General features: G+C 39.0%; 1 protein-coding gene across 7 annotated transcripts in view; it reads right to left on the bottom strand.

The window, feature by feature from the left end:
* Positions 1–22,472, bottom strand: part of DOCK10 (dedicator of cytokinesis 10) — a gene marked incomplete at its 5' end in the record, with an annotated part of 165,167 nt that overhangs the window by 33,208 nt on the left and 109,487 nt on the right. For 6 of the 7 annotated variants that reach the window (XM_082319272.1, XM_082319273.1, XM_082319276.1 and 3 more), the window contains 14 exons: positions 701–797; positions 3,607–3,690; positions 5,682–5,828; positions 6,469–6,540; positions 7,748–7,861; positions 9,980–10,049; positions 12,903–13,021; positions 14,889–14,981; positions 15,526–15,612; positions 16,262–16,383; positions 16,535–16,658; positions 18,534–18,626; positions 19,500–19,565; positions 20,203–20,390. In XM_082319272.1, the coding sequence (XP_082175398.1) occupies positions 701–797; positions 3,607–3,690; positions 5,682–5,828; positions 6,469–6,540; positions 7,748–7,861; positions 9,980–10,049; positions 12,903–13,021; positions 14,889–14,981; positions 15,526–15,612; positions 16,262–16,383; positions 16,535–16,658; positions 18,534–18,626; positions 19,500–19,565; positions 20,203–20,390 (1,476 nt within the window). The remainder of the gene's footprint in view (positions 1–700; positions 798–3,606; positions 3,691–5,681; positions 5,829–6,468; positions 6,541–7,747; positions 7,862–9,979; positions 10,050–12,902; positions 13,022–14,888; positions 14,982–15,525; positions 15,613–16,261; positions 16,384–16,534; positions 16,659–18,533; positions 18,627–19,499; positions 19,566–20,202; positions 20,391–22,472) is intronic. The other variant, XM_082319271.1, reaches the window with a different exon arrangement.

The raw sequence follows: 22,472 nt of genomic DNA, 5'->3' as shown, positions 1-22,472 counted from the left end.
GATTCTGAAACGAGCCTCTCTTGCCTCACTGCTCTAGGTAAAACACTGCAGCATGTGGTGACCATGTAAAGCTCAGCCTTGCCACAGGCCCAGAAAGTAAATGCACTTGGGAGAAAAGGGCTGTTGCATGGGACCTGCTTGCCAGCCCCAGAGATACTCCGGAGGCAAAAAGTACCAACAGCCTATTATCTGAGAGATGGATGTTTCCAAACTCCTGCTGCATGCCCAGTTCAGATCTTCCCCACAAAGGAGGGGCTGTCACATGGACAAGCCATACTCCCAACAGCAGCAGGAAAGCTTCTTCCCAAACAGTAGAGTTTGACAATACCCTTATCACTGCCTCAGCTTCTTCCCCTTCCTGCTGTACCTGTTCAACCCCTTCCCTAGCTCACCACCCCCCAAGGCTACTGCAGCTTTAGTAATTAGTCCTCACAAATAGTCCAGTTCATTCACCTCAAAACTTCCACTGAAAGAATCACCTCCCACCACCTAACTGGGCTGTCAGGGGTTGCATTTATTTACAAGCATACCAAAATGATGTTATTTTTAATCATGCTGCTTATGTACCACACCTGAAAAGCCATTTGGGGCTTCTGTGCCTGAAGTGCAGACATGATACTTCAGAGTTAATTGTTATCTGCTCTTTGAACTTCCCGATAATTCACCATTGTACAGAAACCCTTTCGGGGTCGTGCCTTACCAGGAATGTTTGAAGACCGTATGGGCAGGCACAGAGGGATAAAGTGCTCATGGTGACAGACTTCTTGGAGAAAGTCAAATTTGAACTGATGTAAAGTCTGAAAATCACAACAGGCAACGACTCAGTTCACATTAAAACAGGGAAAATGGTATGACAGAGCTGCACTACTATTTACCTCTACCTCAAAATTCATACTCACATCCAATAATGAAACCTTACAGCTTGTTATATCAAGCTGCATGAATAATAAACATTTGGTTTTTGTCTCTGTTATCAAATGAACTTGTCACAGTCAAACAAGCTTTTTGGATTCCTGAACTATGATTTTTCATTGAAGATGTACTGATAAATATAAGCTTGATCCAAGCTGAATATTTAAGGTATATTTAAAGCTGCACTGGGTCTGTTGATGGTATATATTGTAGCACATAATCATAGCAAAGTATCTTCTCCGGTTCACATAAATTTGGGACCGTCATAATTATTATGCCTTTCTTGTAATTTTTTTTCCCCCCTTCCCCCCCCCCCCCCTTCTGTTTTTGGTCAACCAAATACAAAGTTTCAGCCACACAGGCCCAATCCAAAACTAACTGATAGTGGTGAAAACTTCTCTATTGACGCCAGTGAGTTCCAGCTCTGAGGGATTTGCGTATTACATAATTTTGGTATTATTTCCTTAATATCTCCTTCCCAAGAAGCCATCTACTCTCTTTTGTAGAGCCTTGCAACTACCTCAAGAATTTATCATTCCCACTATAATGACGTGCCACTGAGATATAAAGATAATACATGACATCCAGTAATACATTTTTATTTACATCTTCTCAGCTCACTGTTCTCAGTAGCAGAAAGCAGTCATTCAGGACTACCAGTACGACACTGCATCGATCTAGGTCAAACACTTGCCCTAGCATTAAAAAGTAAAGGTCTTCTATTTGCCCTGTGTTAAGTCTGTCAGTCCCTAAAATGCAACTGTAGCATTTCTGTTGCCACCATCAGGCTAGGATACCTGGAACATGCACTTTTCAGAGTCTACCGAGTAATGGATGGTGGGGAATTTTTCCCTGAAATGTTTTATTGCACTGTAGTACCTCATCAGGAATACAGCTGGACATGCAATTCAGGGTCTAGTGGCAAATAAAGAAATGAAGCACCTGAAATGTGTTTCCCAAGAGGAACCGTGACATTTTGAGGGAACACAACAATGAACTGAATTCTAATGAGGTATTTCAACTTTTGAATTAGTATTTCTCAAAACAATGTTTAAATGTCAAAATATGGAATACTGTGAGGGATTTTTTCTGTGGAACAGAAATTATGGTGCTTCATTCACAATTACAATAAATTCAAACTGCAATATTACAGACTGACATACCTACAAACTATTTATTCAAGCAGCAATATACACTGTTAAATTTTCTGAAAAGAGAGGTCAGATTGCACTATCATCTTTTTGATACATAAACAATCCAGTTAAAGAAGCAAAAGGCACACAGAAAGAAATCCTGCAGCACATTTAAATAACTGACTCTTGCTTAGGCATCTGACTGAAAATGAAAACAGTGCAAGGCCTCTCTCTTCTTGAGGTCAGAAATCTCTGATTCTATTTTGTGGCTACTGTTGTCAAGTGCCGCAAAGCCTGTTCCAGTGGTACATCTGTCTCAGCTCTGCAGTGATTCCGCTTCCATGCATCCTGGCAGCTGGCTCTGGAGGGATGCGGGCTGGCTGGCAATGTGCATGCACTTACTGCCAAGGAAGTGCTAAGTTCTGCCCTGCACACTGACTAATCTCAGGCTTTTCTGCTGGCCATTAATTGGCTTTTTTAATTAAACATCTGTTTCTGTGGTTGAACGTATTTAGGGAAGTTTGAAATGTGGAACCAATTTTCACATTGCATAATACTATTTACAGAATTATAGACTTAAGGCTATGGCATTAATGCTGAGAGACTCCATTTTACATCTGTTCCAGAGATTAGGTGAAAGACCCCAGTGCAGCATGAAGTTGGTTTTAGTATAAAAGCAAAACAGACCTGGCGTAATCTCACTCATTACCTACAAATGCCCAGATCACCGCTAAAGAATTATAAAAATCTAATGGACAAAAGTTTTGTAAGCTTTCTTGGGAAAGATGAGTCATTCAAAATGTATATCTTGAATACATTCTGTTATCTATCATCTTATATGCTCCGGTATGATAGCTCAGAAACTCCGTCATGGAAGACAAAAAGCCTGTGACTTATACTGATGGATGAACAGTAAAGGAGTCAAGCTGAATAATTTGGGGACCTCTTGCAGCTTGAAATTTATTGTTCAAACTATATAATTGACTATTACAGGTATTATACAAGAAATTCAGGCTGCAGGGAATTTTCCTCATAGCAAGCACAAACTAATTTGGAGCAGACTGGCTTTCTTGCATCATCAATGAGGTAAGAGCATACCATTCATTCGAAGTAACTGAGATGTTACATTCTCACTTGAGTTTATACAATGGTAACTTGTTCATATGCTCTTACTTTAATCTCCTCAAAGAAGATTACTGCCAATTGCTGCTGATATTTATAGACCAAACCACAAGTGTACTCTCCAAAGAATCAAAGCTTGAATTCAAAGAATTTCTGACTGGTCAGCCTTTTGCATGCTTTGGTCTGAGCAGAATCTGCTCTCGCAGGCAGGGCTCAGTGAGTACTTGGTTGGACACAGCTATTTACTCCCAGAAAAGTGGATAGATGGCTCAAAACCAAGAGGTTTTAACATGTATTTACAGTAAATGTTTTCACTGACTTGAGTTCCGAGCATGGTGAAGCCGTGGAATAGATCATAAATAGTTTCAATATAGAAATATTCTGCTAGAGTCACTTTGGAAAAAACAAAAACAAACAAACAAAAAAATCAAAACTATACCTTGCTATCTCCTGTTCCAAACATACTTATATAATTGTTGACCATCTTGAACACAAATCCACGATCCATAAATGTAAAACAGCGCTAAGAAAGGGGGGAAAAAAGAATTATTATTTTATAGCCCAAAGTCTATATACTGCTGTACATGGCCTCACTTACCTGGCTATTTGCCTTGCATCACCTATAAACTTGAATCATTTGCACAGGTGAAGTTACTCTTATAGCAGGGCAAGGAAAACCAGGGAACTGGTGAATCTGGCTCGATTTTTTAATTTATTTTTAGTAATAATAAATTGATCAAACTTTTTATTTTCACTGTGTCTACAGTCTAAAATAACTATCACAGTGTACAGTGCACTAGGAGAAAGCTTATCTAATGAAAGGCATTAATGTACTGCAATACTTAATCACTAGAGGTGGTGCGTGATGGGAGCTGACCTGAATATCTCCTTCAGTGACAGAGCAATGATTCTTCAGGAATCAATCCAGCCACAATACTCGCTGTCTATGAGCTACATTATCTCTCTGGGAGCAAATATGCCACTACATTACTTTACGATGAGAACACTGCTCTTGCTGACTGATGGGGCTGAACAGCCAGAAGATGTAAAGGTTTTTGGGGGCCTTGGTGCTACAGTTACTCCTTGACATTTTTCCCCTGCAGAGTCAGTCTACCAGATAGGAATGCAATCCTGAATTCCCCCCCTTCTCTGGTGTTCCTGAGCTCTGCAATACTAGCAGAGCCCCAAGCCTTCTGCCACACAGCATTCAAACAAGGCTGCTGCAATCCCAGCCTGGAGAAAGCCATATCATCTCTAACCTCTGTAATTCTTTCTGGCAGATTAGATTTGAAAAGAAATTAAACCACAGCCATATGCCATATCACATAACGCAACATACTGTCCTCCCTGTTTAGCTGAGTAACACATAAAAATAGCATGCAAATCTGCAACACCTCCACAGGTGCAACATCACGCAACTACTGACTTAAGCCCCTCCATCCATGCTCCTGCCCCAAACCAGCCTCATCTTCCAAATGATGTAACACTATGGATAGACATGGCTTAATGTCAGTATGCCAACAGCAACTAGGGCGTCCATACGGTATCAGCAACAGAGGCCAACACAGTCGACAGGAAGTTTATAATTTATTTCACCTATGTACAAAAGGAGAAAAATCCACCTTCAGTTTGTGGTTGTTTTCCTTATAACCTCACAGGAACTCTTCCTTGCTGGAATACTGCTCTCTCCTCTAATGCTGTGCTTCAATTTCTCATAAAAGATTTGAGCCTGGGTTTCAGTGTTCTGTATATCATTCTATGTAAGGGAAAGGGGGGGGTGGGTGGGTGTGTGTGGGGGTGGGTGTGTGTGCGCACGCGTGTGCGTGTATATATATTTTCAGCTTAAATCTAAATTAAGTATCTGGCCACACAACTTATTGAATGGCAATTTTCCCATGCTCCACAACTAATTCAATGCTGGGAAAATAAAACGATTGAGAAATATTAGGACAAAACCATAAAATGCAACCCCTTTTAGTGTCTTTTCCAAAGCACACATGTATTTTCTTATATTTGGCAAATGAAAGGGCATTACAGAGTTAATAAGGTAGGTTACAGTATTTCACATAATACTTGCAATTTGCATATTCTGGTTTGTAAAAGCTGCCCACTCTGGTTGTGATTAGGAAACATTAATCTACCCAGAGTCATTCAGAGCTATAGTATTTGAAGAAAAAATACCAGCTCAACTGTAACTACGGTTTCATTCCTCACCAAACTTTTTACCCATTTGAATGTAATGTAAGAATCTGCAAAATTTGAAAACTTGGGCTCTTTTAGAGAATAGATATAAATGAATCAGAACTGCTTTAAAGCAGACTTAGATAAAGCTTCTGCATTCTCAAAGACCCAAGGGCACAGAAAAACTGAACTGCAGGTCAGCAATACACTTGGAAATTGAGCCATAATTCACTCAGAATTGTTTTTATTCCCTTTGACTAGACTAGAATAGTCTCAAGTTTGCATTAAGTATGGGGAAATAAGTGTATATGCTGCAATGACAGAACATCTCACCTTGAGAAACTTGGCAGTGCTGTAGTTTGCATTCCTGGTTTCTTCAAGAGCATCTTTGTACTTCCAAACAACATGGTCTGCTAAGACCATCACAAGTGTATCCAGCTCAGTTTGAAATGATTCTGGAAACCTCTGAGTTCGAGAAACCTAAGCAGGGAATAGATCATCACTTGAGACTGTATGATGTCACACATTAAACGTGAAAATACATTCAGGCCAAGAATAAAGACAATAAAAGACAGGTCATTCAACATAGAACAAAAATATTCCTAGAGTTTCATGGACCTTTTCTGAGTATAAACCCGAAAAGGAAGAATCTGGTCCATAGGGAAGTGGGAAATCTTATCCTCAGATTCCAGTGCAAGTATACTAAGAGCATCTTTGATAATCAGGTAGAAAAGAGGTCAAAGCACTGATCTCCAGCTATGCAAGATTTGCTCAAAGCAAAGTAGAGTTTCTAGATCATTTATTTGCTGTCTGGCATAATCACCTGTTTGGGTAACCAGCAGAAATTAGAGAATTCTCATTCCATTCTAACCCACCCATTACAAAGCTGATGCAACTGTATTTTTGGCCCACCAGTTCTGTACAAGCAAGAATAGCTTTGAGCCTAGCAGGTAATACAATGTTTTTGTGGGTATAAACAATATTTTACAAAGTATAACAGTGGTTTTTTTTAACCAGTCAAGAAGAAAAGTCCAAGTATGTGTATTTCCCAGGATTCCGCATTTTATATTTTCCCCAAGGGAGTGATTGCCTACTTAATTGAGATCATGTATATATTTACCTTTGTTTTGTTTGTATCAACCAAGTGCTGTGCCATTGATTTTAAGATAACTGCAAAGAAGAACCAGGAATGCTGTTCAAAAGAAGGAAAAAAGAGATTAGGAAAAATGATTATCTGATAAATACTTTATGATGTATTACCATTCCTTATAGATGGATTGCATTTCTCAGTAATGCACAATGATAAACTCTCCGTGACAAATAAAGACCCCAAGTGCCACGTATTTGAGTAACACTGGATCATGTCCTTAAGAGAGCTGAAGCCATCTCAGGCTCTCTGTCACTGTGGCTCTGTGCAACAAGGAGCCCACAAACATTACTGCTACAATTCCGTTCCTGCTAAGCGCTTTGTTGTTTGTTTGCAGGTAACTGGCAGAAATGCACGATGCAGAGAACCTCAGAAAACAGAAGCTGAGAATACACTGCTTTTTTAGATCCAGGAGATTGGTAATTTGGCCCAGAATAAGATGGTACTTTTTTAAAAGATAAACAGAGTCGTTCTTCAAATACTATTTGTAATAGTGAACAGTGAACTCCTGTATCTCAGGAGATAAGTGAAACAAATCTGCTCAAAAAAGCTTACAAATTGCAAAAAAAATGCCACAACAAACCCAACTGCAAGTACTTTTGCATGGCCCAGGTTTCCTGCAGGCCAGCTTGTCTGCTTTTTTCAGCCTACTTTTGCTATTCCAGTGGCTCAGCACAGGAAATAGGAACTGGTTCATTCTGAACAGTTGAACATATTTTTGCCACTGGGAACTCTGGAGCTGGACTGGCTAGCTCTTATACCATAACTGACAGGCTTAGTAATGGGGCTTGCAAGTGCATGAATTTCTTAGACCTAGTTTGATATGAGAAACCTCAGGAAACCTCAATCATTCTCATTTTGGTCACTGTCAATCAAAGGCAGCAGCTGAAATCACATATAAATGTCCTACTTACAGATGAATATTCTCACTGCATCTTCCAAAATAAAAACTAAAACAAAGTATCCTAAAAGTAATTGTTCACATCATATTCTGTAAGAATTAGGTTTCTGACTCAGGACTGAGCTGTAACAGAAAGGAGCAATTTTATTATGCAAACCCCAGCATTCTCAGAAATGTGTTATGCTGAGAAACTGTAGCAAGTCTGGTAAGTCTGTTCTGTTGAATCATTGCAGGATGTGATTTGTGCAAAGCTCATACAGGGAAAGAGAAGAGAAAGAGAGGCGACAAGTGAGTTTCAGGAAGAAAACCAGTAGTAAAACTACAAATGTGCTAATTCAAGCTATCATTCACCTTTAAAACCTGTTTCACTGTTACTTGCTCATTTAACTTCAGAAGACCAGTCATATTCTTGGCCAGCTCCTCATGAACAGTCCTTTCTTCAAATGATTTGGTCCTGAACACATACTGAAGAAGCAAGGAAAAATAAAAATTATCAAAATGTACATTAAAGCAAATATAAAAAACCTCAGTAGGAGAAGATAAATTATTTATACACCACTAACAGCTGACAATCTTTGCCACCAAAATATCTTGACTGGACAATATACTCACACAAAGTTTAATTCCCCTAGCAGCAACGGCACAGCACTGCTCCCCTACAAAATCCCAGTTTTAAACACAACTTCCTGTTCATTTCAGCTTAATACAAACGAAGAGGAATTTCTCCTTAAATTCAGTGCTACAATTTATTTTTGCAATAGGGCATAGGATCTCCTCTAAACTGCCTTTCAAGCCATTTCACCAGGGGAAAAAAAGAATAAGCAAGCAGAGGAAGTACGGAGGGTTTTTCACCCACCTAGTCAGGACCACCTTTCACTTGCTCCTTTCTTCCAGTGGCAACAGCTAGTCAGAGCTGGTAACAACTCTTCATCCTGAAAGGCGTAAAGCACCCACTGGAGCTGACAGAAGGGGAAAACTATACCCCTTTTAGAAATCAAGCCCTCAAGAGAGGAATTTATCTACCATGTTGCTCAGAACTCATAAATCTAGTACGAGTTTTATTCAGCATTTTAAGCTAATAAGTTGGCACTGGGATCCATTACTCCTTCCCTAAAGCAAGAGCACTGCCAGGGCATCAGTTGGGATGAAATACCTTTTCAATTCAACCAGGTAGGTAAAAGAAAGGAATATCACTTGAAAATATCTTATTAATATTCAGCCTTGTTTCCAGAGCAGATGCCATAAGCTTCTCCCTATGCAGTTTGACACTGCTGGGTCCTGTTATTTAAGTCAGTGTAATTTCGCATTATTATTGCATCTGAGTGACTCACAATTCCCAACTTATTTACTCCCAAAACAGCATTTCTAAAGTAGGTATTCATTTCCTTACAGATGGATAAAAGAGATTAACAGTTATTGGCTTTTGACTGCTGCTGGAAATGGGAAAACAGGCTAAATGGACCTTTGGTGTGGCCTAATAATCACCTGGTATTTCAGAGATATTTAGCCGCAATGGGTGTCTATTGCAATTTTGAAAAGTTACTGAGCAGAAGAGGTGTTAATAGCCATTTAATTAACTACATTTAAATGTTACATAGGTTATTTATTTTGGAGCCTGAACAGTTCTGCTGGACCTCAGCAGAATTCCTCGGTGCTTAAATCAGAGTACTTCAGACTAAAATTTGACTACTAAGACGCTGAGATGCATCACCTGTAAACACATACTTTCATGAAGTATAAAAGTAAATCCATACCATAGAAATATCAACCAACAGTTGTCAACACTGAAATTAAAACAGTTTTCCCATTTAGTAACCTAACTCCTACCATATTTCCATTATTTTACCCATGAACATGCTAAAGTTTCAGAGTTCATCAGGAACGTATTTGCTTTAACTTTATTCCTAAAGTAAACTTTAAAAAAAACCCCAAACCCCCCAAAACTTATGTCACATATATTACCCATAATCCACAAATGCCCTGCAAGGTAGGAAATTCTCAGTTTAAGACCATTTCACAAAGACTGACGCTAAGCCTATGCTCCTAGAAGCTCAGTGGAAGTGCATTTGCACCAGGTCTTGCTCCTAAAATGTAAGCTCCAGTCATCAGCTGACTATGGGGAACTGTCCCTCCCACATCCCAGTACCCTTTAAGAGTGCACTGCTGCTTCCTCCTCCTGTGCTTGCTCAACTTGGTGTCCTATGGAAAGAAAGCTGCACCATGCAGAGGAAACATGAGCAGCCCTTTGTCCTCCTCAATGGAGTAAGGTTGCGAGCCAGGATGCAGCCAAGTTTGGTGGAGAAGGATGCTCCGTGCCCTTAAAGCACAGAGAGGCAGTGTAATTTGTTCAAGATGACACAAGAAACTTATGGCAGAGGAGGAGAATTCACTCAACCTCTTTCAAATCTTGCATTAGTTTCCTAACCAGAGTCACCCAGCCTACTAGTGGCAGAAAGCTACCATGCAAATGCAGAGAAAGCTACGAACAAGTACAACTAAGAGTAAACAGGGAAAAAAACCCACAAAAAAACCAAAATCAAAACCCCCCACATAAAACAGTTAACAGTATAACAGCAATCGTACCGTCACATAAGAATTTATGCAGTTGTCTAGTTGTTCTTCATGGCACTTAGCAACAATGTTAGTAAGAACCCTGGAAGATAAAAAAAAGAAAAAAAAAGATTGACCTGTTTTGTGTCATAAGGCAGAGAAAGTCTATCTGATGCATCACATTGTTCTGTTATTGTAACCTCATTTAAAACAGTCCATGAAGGATGTGATCCAAATGATGAATAGCGTGTGTAGAAACTGTCCCACCAGGAAAAAACAGTCATTCCTTGGGCCCTCCACGTGCATGGGTTGTGCTGTTATATATGCATTCATCTAACAAAATGCACCTAGTTTTAGTGATTATAACTGTACTGACATTACAACAAGAGAAAACTATTAACTAACTAGAGCTTATACAGACCTCGGATGATTAGGAATAAGAAAAATAAGAGTATGTTAATGAAACAGAGAGGCAAGAGCCTCTTTCTTGGGGAATGCTACTTGTCAGGTTCTCTCAGATCTTGGTAATTCTGTAAAGTTCTGATACTTTGCTTATGGTGGCACTGTTAATCAAAGACAAACACAAGCCTAGGCTCAAGCCCGAGCATACCTCTCTCCTACACTGTTTGCCCACAACCTCAGACTCAGCCCCAGCCTGAATGCCCAAGCACTCAAGAACAAAAGGCCAAGCACAGCACCCTCTTGTTACTGCGCAGCGGGGAGAGGCTGGACACCTGGTGCAACCACAGATGCCTTGAGCTTCTGCAGATCAGCCTGGTGATCAGCAACATGGAAGAAAATTGCCCAGGTCATGCCAGCACCCACTGTCACAACCTGAGCTTCTGCTAACAGCAGAGATGGCACTACCTGAGACCAAGTGTTTCAGCAAAGTTTTCTCTTCAATTTGTACCTGGGCCATCTTTGTTTGACATCATCCTGCTTCAGAAAACACAAGTCTGAGCAAGAAGTCTTCTTCAACTTAACCATAAGATTTCCTCTTCATTACTGGGATCTCGTTTTTTCAGGATACTTAATATAGAAAAGACTCTGCAATTTTATAAACTTATTTTTATGTTAAAAGAATTGGGAGGAAACAGTTAATGATTCTCAAATGTCAAAAATCAGTGAACTGTATCTGAAATTCAGGGGTACGCATAACAGTATGACTAAAACGGATTATTAATATGCCTGACTGTGGTCCACACAGAAGTAGTCGTTTTGACTAGCTTGGTGATTTGAGTGTTTTTTGCCAATTCTTATTATTGGATTCAAAAGCTTTGTAATTCTTTTAAGTCAGTATTTTTCATATATCTCATTTCTTGCTGTTAGTAGAAGTAAAACTTGTAGCAAAACACAAAAGCTATGACAAAATTAGTTGTGCCCATTCTGATCCTTCAGCCTTTATTCTGATTTGAAATTGAAACGAGTTCTGGCAAAGATGGGACAGAGAAATGATGACATGACTGGGCCCCCAGACAAGTAAATAACCATGAGAGAGTATAAAAGGAATAATGTTTTCTCCTCAACACATAAGCCAATCTATGCTCTCATTCTGTTGTTGTTGCTTTTAATATGTTCAACACAAGCTGCTTCAGAACAAAATACAATGTGTGTATATGTAGGACACGTCAATGAATGGCACACACCACAGACGTGCATATGCCCACTGACATCAACTCTACCAGCACAAAAGCTACCACACATACAAGAAAAACACTGAGAATCCTTCTTTTTTTTTTTTTTGAAAAAATTAACATTCTTCCATTTTTCCATCTAATAATTAAAACTATTTTTTAAACAGCTGCTTCTTCTATAGCATTTCTTTTCCAGTCAGTTAACCCATACCGAAATTCTAGCCTGGGACACAGTTCTTCATTCTCTCTATCTAGCCTTAACATCAGTTGATTTGTTGGCAATAAAGGGGTCCTGAACAAAGGTCTGGCTGCCTGCCTCCCTTTGAAAACAGTATGCAGGGATGGAATCACACATGTTTACAAGGAAAGCTTCTTCTAATCCTAGTGCCTAGGTGTGGTAGAACTGGACTTTGCCCTGCAAGGTGCCGTGATCTTTTGATAAAGGATATTGAAACTCTAGCTTTCTAAGGCTAAGATGAGGAATTCTGCTTCTTTGCTCCTTTAAGTTTTCCTAATTAATCTTTCTTCAGGAAGTAATTCTGAAGAACATTCTGTGGAAAGAAAGAAAATATACTGACAGCAGATTAGTCTAACAGGGTTGCTGTGGACAGTTGTCATTTTTTCCTACTAGTTGTATTGCGGTCCCCATGTTTAGCTGCTGGCAGAAGTACAACAAAAACACCACTATGGCCAAAAGAAAATGCACTGCAACTTTCTGCCCTCCTGCAGAGACCAATAATAATCTCTCCATTTTTTTTCCTGCTGCCCTGATTAACAGCATCAATAAAGGCAATTTCATTATGTGAGGGGTGAGAGACTCAGCAAATCATTCCAGCTGCTTGCCTGCTCACTGGAAAATGCTTCCATTGCTCTTCAGTTATTGCTGATATACTCTAATTAAAAAATGCCCCAGAACAATGTGACCTGGTTGTTCGACTCTGCATTGGATGCTGCAAGATGCTAAGTTCTTCCTATGCTGAACTCCACATCCTCAGACCCAAACATAAACCAAAATTGATATTCAGCTTTGTTAGGAAGCACCTAGCGTCTTAAAAATGAGACCTCTACCTACAACTGTGCCTCAGGGTAGAAAGACACATCCACCATGGTTAATGATTTCCTGGTTGGTATCAGAATCAGCCACATGATACCACGCTCTTCCATGCATTATTTGCAGAGCTCTATGTTAAAGGGGAAGCAGGCATTCTCACCTACTAAAGTTTAAATGTCATAGTCTTTGTAAGAGCAGCTGTAATTGGACAAACATCTACATTGGCACTCCAGAGTGAATTCTTTTCCTCATACAGAAAATATTCAGATACCTGGTCACAGCTGTTGTAACTTCATCATCACTGTTTTGCACCAAAACCCAGAAGAGTTGATTCAGGACTACAGGAAGAAAATTCAAAATTACATGGATCTTCTCGATCCTCAGCAAATTCTGTAATGGATGTGAGAAAGTAAATGAGAGATTTCCAATAGGAGCAATGAAAGTTCATTACTTGCTTTCCCAAAACCAATTTTCATATTTCACTAAGGATATGTATGTAAGAGCAATAAAAGAACTTAATTACTATTTTCAAGACGTGCATTTCCTAGTATTTTTAGGAAAACTTGTGCTTTTTATGCAGAGATCTGATAAACTGAACTTGTAGCTAAAATACTTATGTTAAAAGCACATTGGTAAAAAGTAGTATCAACACTCTAACCTGACTGGACTGACATTATATTATCTTCTCTGATCAAAGAGAATATTGAACTTTTAATTGGGGGAAAAAAAAAACAACACAACTCCTTTGAATTCCTCCTAGTTTTTCATTTCAGTAATTTCCAAATCATTCCAGAATTTCTTCAAAGGTATTAGTGATTTATAAATAAAAGCAAAATACTCTGGTGAAAATTACTTATTCCCTGGTTATGTTGCATAGTTGAACCCTTGTCACATCCAACATTGTCTCTATTTTCTAATAAAATTACTGAAATCTTTTTAAAAGGTAAACTACAAAGAGCAAGTAAGGAACAGTGCAATTCTGGTAGTTTAGGTAACTGACTTACTGTCTAGAAAGTTGTGAAGCTTTTATGGGTTCCTAAACTTTGTCCAATATGCTCAATGGCTTCCCAAAAACTAATAGTTAAGGACTTCATTCTGTAGAGGTATAACCTCTAAATAACACTGATGCTTTGATTTTTGAAAACATCCCTTAATCATTTCTTTAAATCAAAACAGCATTTAAAAACAAAGCAACCCCTTTCAGGTCTACCTGCATCTATCAACAAAAGTAATAGCCACCTTTAGGGACTTGCCCAGAGAACTGCCATGATTTATTGGAACTTATTGTTTGCTTATTAAAGCAAAAATCTCTTCCCAAGCAGCTTTATAAAAATCTGATTAAGGTATACTCAAACAGGAAAACATTAACAATGGAGGGAAGGGAGAAAGCACCTACATGACGGTTAACATCTGAACCCCAAAACACCTATTAGATTTTACAGACTGCTAAAAGGAAAAATAATAAATAAAAGCCATATGTACGATGTTTTAGAGCTAGTACTGTGGAACAGTGTCACAGCTACCCTTCAGTTTTCTTGCTTATCTTCCTGTTAAAGTTCTATAAGCAGATTGCAAAGCGAGAACTCTGAATTTCACCATTCATGAACAGGTAAAGAACCATGGCCCTACATTTACCTGCTGCTCTTCTAATTTGCTTGTTATACTCCTCCTTTCTCACAGCTTTTGACCTCTACTGAATACACTTACATTTAACGCAGTTCTTGCTTATTCGTTTCATCTCTGCAGAAAGGGTATGTTCTTTCTGATTTCAGAACTTGATAGGCAACAAGCACCCTTGATTTATACACGTAAAATACCCTGAACAGCCCTTTGGAGAGCATTCAGGTTTTTAGAGTGAAAGTACGAAGAGCCAAATAGGAGGTAAGCATACAATGTATCCAAGGCAAGAGAGGACTAGCAGGAATACTGCAGCTCTACAGGCTATGGCTCCTTTTCCTGGACATTCCTAGAGCAACAAAGCAACATTACACCATCCTTTAATACGATTTGAGGCTTAGCATAGGCTGGATTATCAAAGTTGATGGGGCAGGTGCAGCCATGCTCTAAATGAGAAGGGGTAGGAGACAGCTCTGTGACCAGTAATGCATCTGTCACATCAAGTAAGTCTAACTGAAGTTGTCATGGACCCACTGCCTCCTGGTAAATATGCCATGTTTAGAATAGTGCGTGATGGATCAGTTGAGAGAAAGCTCTAAATACAATTTTATAGCACAGTTTGTGCTGCAGATTACTTTACCTTACAAGAATTGATGAAGTTTGAGGTAGGAGGCTGGGATAGATCCTTTTCCCTTTCTTGGCACTGATGGAAAAAGTTATTCAGGTATGGATCCTACAATGATAAACATTCACAATAACGTATGTCATAGAAAGGATTAGAATTCAGCTCCATAAACTGGTTACAGCAATCGCCTGTGATATTGAAGAACACACTTGGTCCCTACCACCTTAGACATAAGACACAGAAAGACAGATCAACTTATTCAGCCCAACCCATTGGCCAGCACAGCTTGCTATGTACAAATTACTTCTAGGTGCTTTGACCACTCTTTTTTCAAGTGTTGTGAGCAATTTATTTTTTCCTCACAATCTAAGGGATTTCAATGGCCAGACTTTTTTTTATTCCTGGTGCTCACAATTTCTTTTGTTGCTATTTAAACTGATATTCCACAATTTTTCTGTTGGTATAACCTTAAACAATTTATATTTTTCTTTAAAGTGTGTATTCCATCATTGTCATCTTGCCCTTCTACGTTCAAATAACCTTTAAATGTTAGAGAAACAGATTAATACAAGATTTTAAAACATCTTTCAGACATTCCTGGACACTTTTTGTTTGTAGGCAGGTAACAGAGCTAAGAGGAAATTCGGCTTACCTGAGTATTTACTGTCGATACAACAAAAGTAGAGACTTTGAAAAGTGGTTTCCCACTATCTACCCATTTTACATCACAGCCGATCTGCTATTAAAACAAAAACAAAACAAAAAAAACATTTTCCCACTTATTTCCTGCTTATTCAAGTCTGCATCAAATTTTCACTGCACAGCTTTGCACATGTGTGTCCATGAACTGCTCTGGTTACTGTGCTTTCACAATTGCAGAAATATTGCAATACAAAACCAGTTTTCAGCACAAGCCCATGAACATTAACATTCAAGGGACCAACTCACTGCCCCACCCTGTCCTCATGAAAACAGTAAAACAAACACAATGAGGCAGAAACAATCCAAACTGGACAGGATCAGTGGGAAAATATGATATCACACCACAAAACTGGAGAATGAATCATGATCGTGGATCATGTCAGCTGGAGAATGACTGTCATATGGCCTGAGTTCGTGAAAAGAGTTCTTTTTGACCACTCTCATTAACATTTTGGAGAAGCTGGGTATAATATTGTAGAATACACAGTTATAAAATACACTTTTCCATATACACTTGTGAATTAGCAACATACAACTCTTGGTCCAGTGGTACGTATATTAGTTTATATACTCAGTGATATGCACGTGAATATTCTAAAAGATACCCTATTTATCTGGTCTCATGTAAAACATCCGCAAATAAATGCTCTGTGCCATTTGAATAATATGAAAGTATGAATTAATACCTTTCCACTAGTTGGTTCTTGAATGCTCAAGTAATTGGGAGGCAGACTGCTTGCCACTGGCACGTTATGTTCTTGGGAAGCTAACTGGGCATCTTTCAACAAAGGAAGCCATGCGTATCCCACTGTGCACAAGAACAAATCATTACGACTCTTTGGAAAAACAAGCCTCTCAAGTTCAAAGGAAGACAATAACATCCAGCCAGAAATTCTGCAATCCTTATTTGAATGTACATCATTTATATTTATAATTGAAAGTAATTCTACTACAGGTACCTGGTGTTTCCAGAGCCTCTTTCTTTTTGGCATTAGCTTTTGCATTTATGTCACAGGTGACATGATAAAATGAAAACAGAATGTGGTGTTTCTTATGGAGTTGAGTGGGAAGTTCAATTTTCACCTGAAATGTAAAATGTTACACCTCACTTTAGTTTAAAAATCGATTAAACCAGGCATCAGAGATGGTCTAAATGAGCGACATCTCTCTCTATACAGAGGTCTAAGTACAGCCTGCCTTTACTGGCTAATGTTTGTCTGCATGGGTAATAGATGCTCTCTTAAGGAAATTGTTTAGGATGATCATCCATCACCTATACTTAAAACAGCTTTTTTCCTCTCTGTCTTGTGAATGAATATTTACATTTACGATGAAAGCGCGTAAGATGAAAGAAGACAGAACTAAAGAGTGATGGACCCTGCTTAGAAGTGATCACCTGCACTGTAGCAGCCATAAATAGCCATCACCATCCCCATATTTTCAGGATGACCAAACCAAAACCTAAATTGACATCCCTGCTACTGCTTCATCATCATTTCATGGCAAAGACCAAGTAATAAAGGCTGATATGAGAATAAACTTTCATTTACGATTTCTGCTCGGTCTTAAATCCCATATCATGTCATCCATGAATCCCTACAGATTGGGTTTGAGGTATTATTAACCTATTGGAATAAAAATACAAAGTAATCAACACATGTTACTATAGGAACTAATAAAAAAGACCCCTTGCCCTTGTGAGCTATGATAAAGTTTATCCAAGGTAATCCTATGCTTAAAGTAATGTTTAGAAATTGTTGATAAATGCTTCCAGTGTTAAATCGGCTTATGGATAAGAATCTAATACCATAAACAGATATGAAATGGGCATTCAGACATGGAGATTTAGACAACTTTCTTGATAACATACTACATTCTTTTAAAGACTGCACTTGCTGTACTAGGAACATTTAGGACAGGTGCACACCTCTTCCAGCCAAACCAGCTATTAAGTTCTGAATTCAGCTCTTTATTCAAGTTGAAAGTAATCTGCTCAAAGCAGATGGCTCACTAGCATCACATGAAGGACATTTTCAGATGTGTTAAAACCCAAAACACTGCTCGCACAGGAGCAGTGGGGGGGGTTCAAGATGTCTGAAGATGCAATGCTTTAAGTTCCTCCTCAGTTCCTAAACATTAATCTTAAAATTGATACTTCACATGTAGTTGTACGTTATCTGCTGGTCTTGCCTCTGCCACTTTATCAAAGTAAATTTTAACTGAAAAAGGAAGTTTTTCCAAGATCAAGCCAACAGTTTGGAAAATGCTGCTACATACTAATGCTGTCTGCCAGCCTTATTACTACACATAAAGTAGCAGTGGAAAATCCAGAACACACACGCGATATTCACAGGCCATCAAACACACTAGTCACTGAAAGGGTGAAATTAAATTCACCTGCAGAAAGCCTGGGGAATCAATACTTGGTGTTGGTGAAACATAAAGATGCACGTGCGACTAACATTTGGCAAAGGCCAACGTATGAACTCTATTCTATAGCTGCATCCTCAAAAGCACCAGCTAAATGACTTCCCGCAGCCATTACACGTCACTGTACATTCTGTTGAGACCACTGGATCACCAAAAATGCCCCAATGCAGATCTTGTATCTCAGAGAGGGATTTGTTCTGACATTTGGCTCCACCCTTCATCATAATGTTTACTGTTTCCATTAAATCCAGAGATGCAGCTGGACCCTTAATGTAATCCAGACATGCATTTTAGAGAGCTAGACTGTTCCTAATTAATTCTACAGCATCTTAACTGTACTCAGAACATCTTACAAAAGGAAGGATTCATTGAGTTAAGAAAAAAAAAACAAAACCAAAACGTGGACTGTATGTAAATCTACATAACAGAGGCCCATCCAGATATACAAGCAATTGTAACAGATGTATTCTTTACACATACTTTTCTGTCTCATTGGCAAATATTTAATGAAAGAAAAAGCAGACTGACCTCATCATAGAAATCAGGATTCTGGGAATGATGTAGCACAGCGGTGTAGGCTGCCTTTGTAAATAATGGTCCACCTGGCTTCCCATAAATACACTGATAAAAGTAACATGCTTTAGTTATATTGTGAAATTCTGCTGATGATACTAGAATTAATATATCTAATATGCACGTACATTGAAAACAATATCATGAAAGATTGATAATTACTTTGATCAAATATTAAAAGAAATATTTTAAGTGCTCAAACCTGCAATTTTTTATACACACTTCCAGTAAAAGTCCATTGATTCTGTAAAAACTACCCTGCACTCTACTAAGCAATGCAGACTCCTTAGACTTCTTCCTTGCTGTTATCAATTTCAGAGTTTTCTGCAAAATCTTTACAAAAGCTATTTCACTGTTGTGCAGTTCAAGACACAATACAATGCCTTTACTGACTCTTCAATGTTATAAAAGTTACACAAGTTAACAATCTCCTTGCTGGCAGAGTCCAGTCTGGAGGCTCTTGATTATTGAGTGATGGCAACTTCATTCATCAGTGGGAAAACTACAGTACAACGATACTATGCAATAGCCCTTGGTCAATAGCAAAGTTAAGAATTAAGTCTAAGGTTCTTCTAATTCTGTGCGTCGCTCTTTTCAATCAAGTGTCCTGAGCTCAGTGAGAAATGTAGGGTAAATGGTAAATTTTAGAATAAGTGAGTTGCACTATAAAAAATGGTTACGTTTTCTTATATTGTCATCTTTCCCATCCACCAGTCAGAAAGCTGGCACCGCAAAATGGCACTGTGATCTGGAAACATCATGACCAGCTGGAATCAAAGAGAACCACAGTGCAAATATAGAAGGATGCATAACAACATTCACTCTTTAATTGTTCTGGGTTAGTATAGCCCCGATTCCTGGGTTTTACAAATAACGTCCTCAGAAACTATGTTCTCTGAATATACTTTTGTTGTGTCTCACCTTCAGTGGCTTCGCTCCTTCTTCATCAGAGCTTTTAAATTCAATGCACACTGTTATATTCCGTGCCTGAAAAGACAGGAACGTATTAAAGCTTAGATCAGAAATGGGAGTACCCATAAAAACAAAGGCAAACTATAAGGGCTGAAATAAGCATTTTCAAAATCTAGAAGAAACATACAGATGGTGTAACACCATTTAAAATGCCTTTAAGTCACAGTGATAACACTAGCAGTAATATTTCCAAGACGAACTGGCAAAATGCAAGCCAAGCCTCAAACTGACTGCGTAGAAGTAGATTATAAAGTGACCATCACTTACCTGTGTCTTGTCCTTAATTAATTTTCAATCACCATGAAAACGCAAGAAGTACTCAAGTTTCATTTAAGAACTACAAATATTATCCAGATTAATTTTACCTGCACACATCATTTCATTAAAATACAGCCCTTCTGAAAATTGTGAAAAAGCTATTGCCACATTATCTCTTTGAATCACTGATACAACTTAAAATTAATCCACAGATTCATTTCATTAAAATTGTACCGATGTTTTATGATTGCAAAAATTGAAAAAGATTAGAAGCCAAGTCAGTGACTCTCATCACGATTTTCCTCTCCTTTATGACGAGTACTCCTTCATTTCAATGAGAGCTCATGCAGTACACTACTACCCAATGTTGGCCTGAATTGGTCACATACTGTACCTTGTTGAAGTATTTTTGGCTATCATACTTGAGGTGTTTTGGATATATGTATATTTGGTTCTTGTATACTCTGTAAGGGCGAGAATATTTTGTTGATTCCTGTACAAACTCCTCAACTTCCACTGTAGGTTGATGCTCCTTTATGTCATTAAATGGCTTGATTGGAATAAAAGACGAAGTTACACAGTCTTCAAAAGAACAGAAAAGAAAACCATCACATATTATGTTTGTTCTTACAGTCTTACTACTAAGAGTAAGTAATATTGAGATGGAACAAGTAAAATACTGCCTTAACTTGAAAAGAATAAGTAATGCTGAGATGCAACAGGTCAAATCCTGCCTTAAATTGCATCCATGTTACCTCACAACAATTACAATATATGATCCTTCAATGGTTTAACTCACTTAAATTAAACAGTACAGCACTGAAAACCTCTTTTGACACACACTATATTTGATGGCATTTGATGGCATAACAGCACCATTGGTATATGGACAGTTTCAACAGTATACCGAAGTGATGCTGTTTCTAATTAATTTTACAGCTCAATATCTCAGTTAAGTTTTTCTATTATCTAATAACATAGTAAACAAAATTAAGAAACAAGTAGTGCAGAACTAGATTAAACATATGATGCAATTGGGATAACTGAAATCAGATCAAGAAACACAAGATGAAAATAAGCACTCTGTCACCCAGACAAGGAGAGACTGAAAACAGACAGAGTATACTCTGTCTGCCCGTGCCATTAAATCAGCGAGACATTTAACTTCAGCCTGGAGAACTGAAGGGCTGTTTGCACAAAAGCAGCTGAGAAGGGTCACCAACTTAGGGATGTCCTGAGCTATTTCTGGGAAAAGCAATTTGAAGGTCCTGCCTACAAGTTCATTTTTCAAACCCTAGAATAACTCACAGGAAAAGCCTACCAATTTGTGCTGAGGAAGCTGAAAGAAGCTGGTGATCCCTTGTATACACTATGCCCAATTTATCTTCCTTCTAAACTAGTACAAGAGAAAACTGCCACTTTCAGGATAGGGCAGGTCCTCCGCGGCCTAAGCAGGTGGGGGAGAAGTGGCTCTATGCCAGCTATAGCAGGGTGGTTTCTCGTTGCTTTCTTTCAAATAGACACTGGAAACTTTCTTCCCAGCCTGCTGCCCACCAAAATATGAATGTGTCTGATTGACTTGTACACCCAGCCAACAGACATAGCTCCCGAATTAAGCTGGAAAGATCCATATATGAAAACTTTTGTCCTTCCCAATCAAAATAAGCAGCATTAAAAGGGAACAGCTAAATTAAATCACTTGCAATTGTCAGCCAGAAGCGACCAACGCCTGCTGTAGAGAAGCCTTGAGAAGGTTTATTCTCCCCAGCGCCAGCAATAGCTCCCTGTAGATGATCACGCAAATTCCTCTGTTGGTCAGTGAAGATACTCAGGGTCACATACAAACTTTTAAAGGTTTGCTCTTCTGCTACTAACAGTCCCAGTACTTGGGAGACACTGCTCACTGCTCTCAGCCTACAAAGCTGAGATGGGCAGCTTTCTGTTTGGGCAAATCTCAGGCAACCCATCTTAAAATAGAGGATGGGTTATGTCCTGTAATTCGGCCAGCTGCCCCTCAAACTTGATTTATAAACATTCTGATTGTGTCCATTTCTTAACATCATTAACCTTGTTTTTCATTAGAGAAATCTGGGGACCAACCCAAGGCTTAGAATGCAGTGCTAAGGCCTCTCTGCAGAAGTCTTTCTGTGCCCTCCGCACACCTGCACTTCCAGTAGCCCGCAGAAAATCCACAGGGAAATAGAAATAGTGTTGAACTGAACACAAAAAGGGGAGTAAGTAATAAATGAAGTTTTTAAATACCAATAGCTCAGATAGGAGAGCAGCGATAGCCTGTAGAGTGTGAGAAGAGGCAGGAATAACAGGAAGAAGCCAGCTGGAAAATGAAGGTGCCTGCAGCCAGTTGTGAAGGTCTGGTCTCTCTGTGCCTCACTTCCATTGCACAGACATGCACGCAGAGGCAACAGCCCAGTTTGCTGCCTGCCGCATGGCTCTCAGCTACAAGCTACTCTCCGTGACTGCCCTCCACAGAACGGAGCCTCCCAGTTCAGGGTTTTAACGGGTATTTTAGGGGAGAAAGCAGGGGATGGAGCAGCAACAGTACCTGCTGCCCTATTGCCAGCTTCAGGGCCCCGACCTTCCAGCGCAAAGGACAACAAGCAGGGACCACGCAGCACAGGTGGGAGCTTCAGGAAGCTTTTTCTC

The sequence above is a fragment of the Platalea leucorodia genome (genome assembly GCF_965183815.1).
Source record: "Platalea leucorodia genome assembly, chromosome: 8".
NCBI classification, from domain to species: Eukaryota; Metazoa; Chordata; class Aves; order Pelecaniformes; family Threskiornithidae; genus Platalea; species Platalea leucorodia.
Note: the sequence above shows the minus strand (reverse complement) of the source record. Positions and strands in the feature narration are given on the sequence as shown.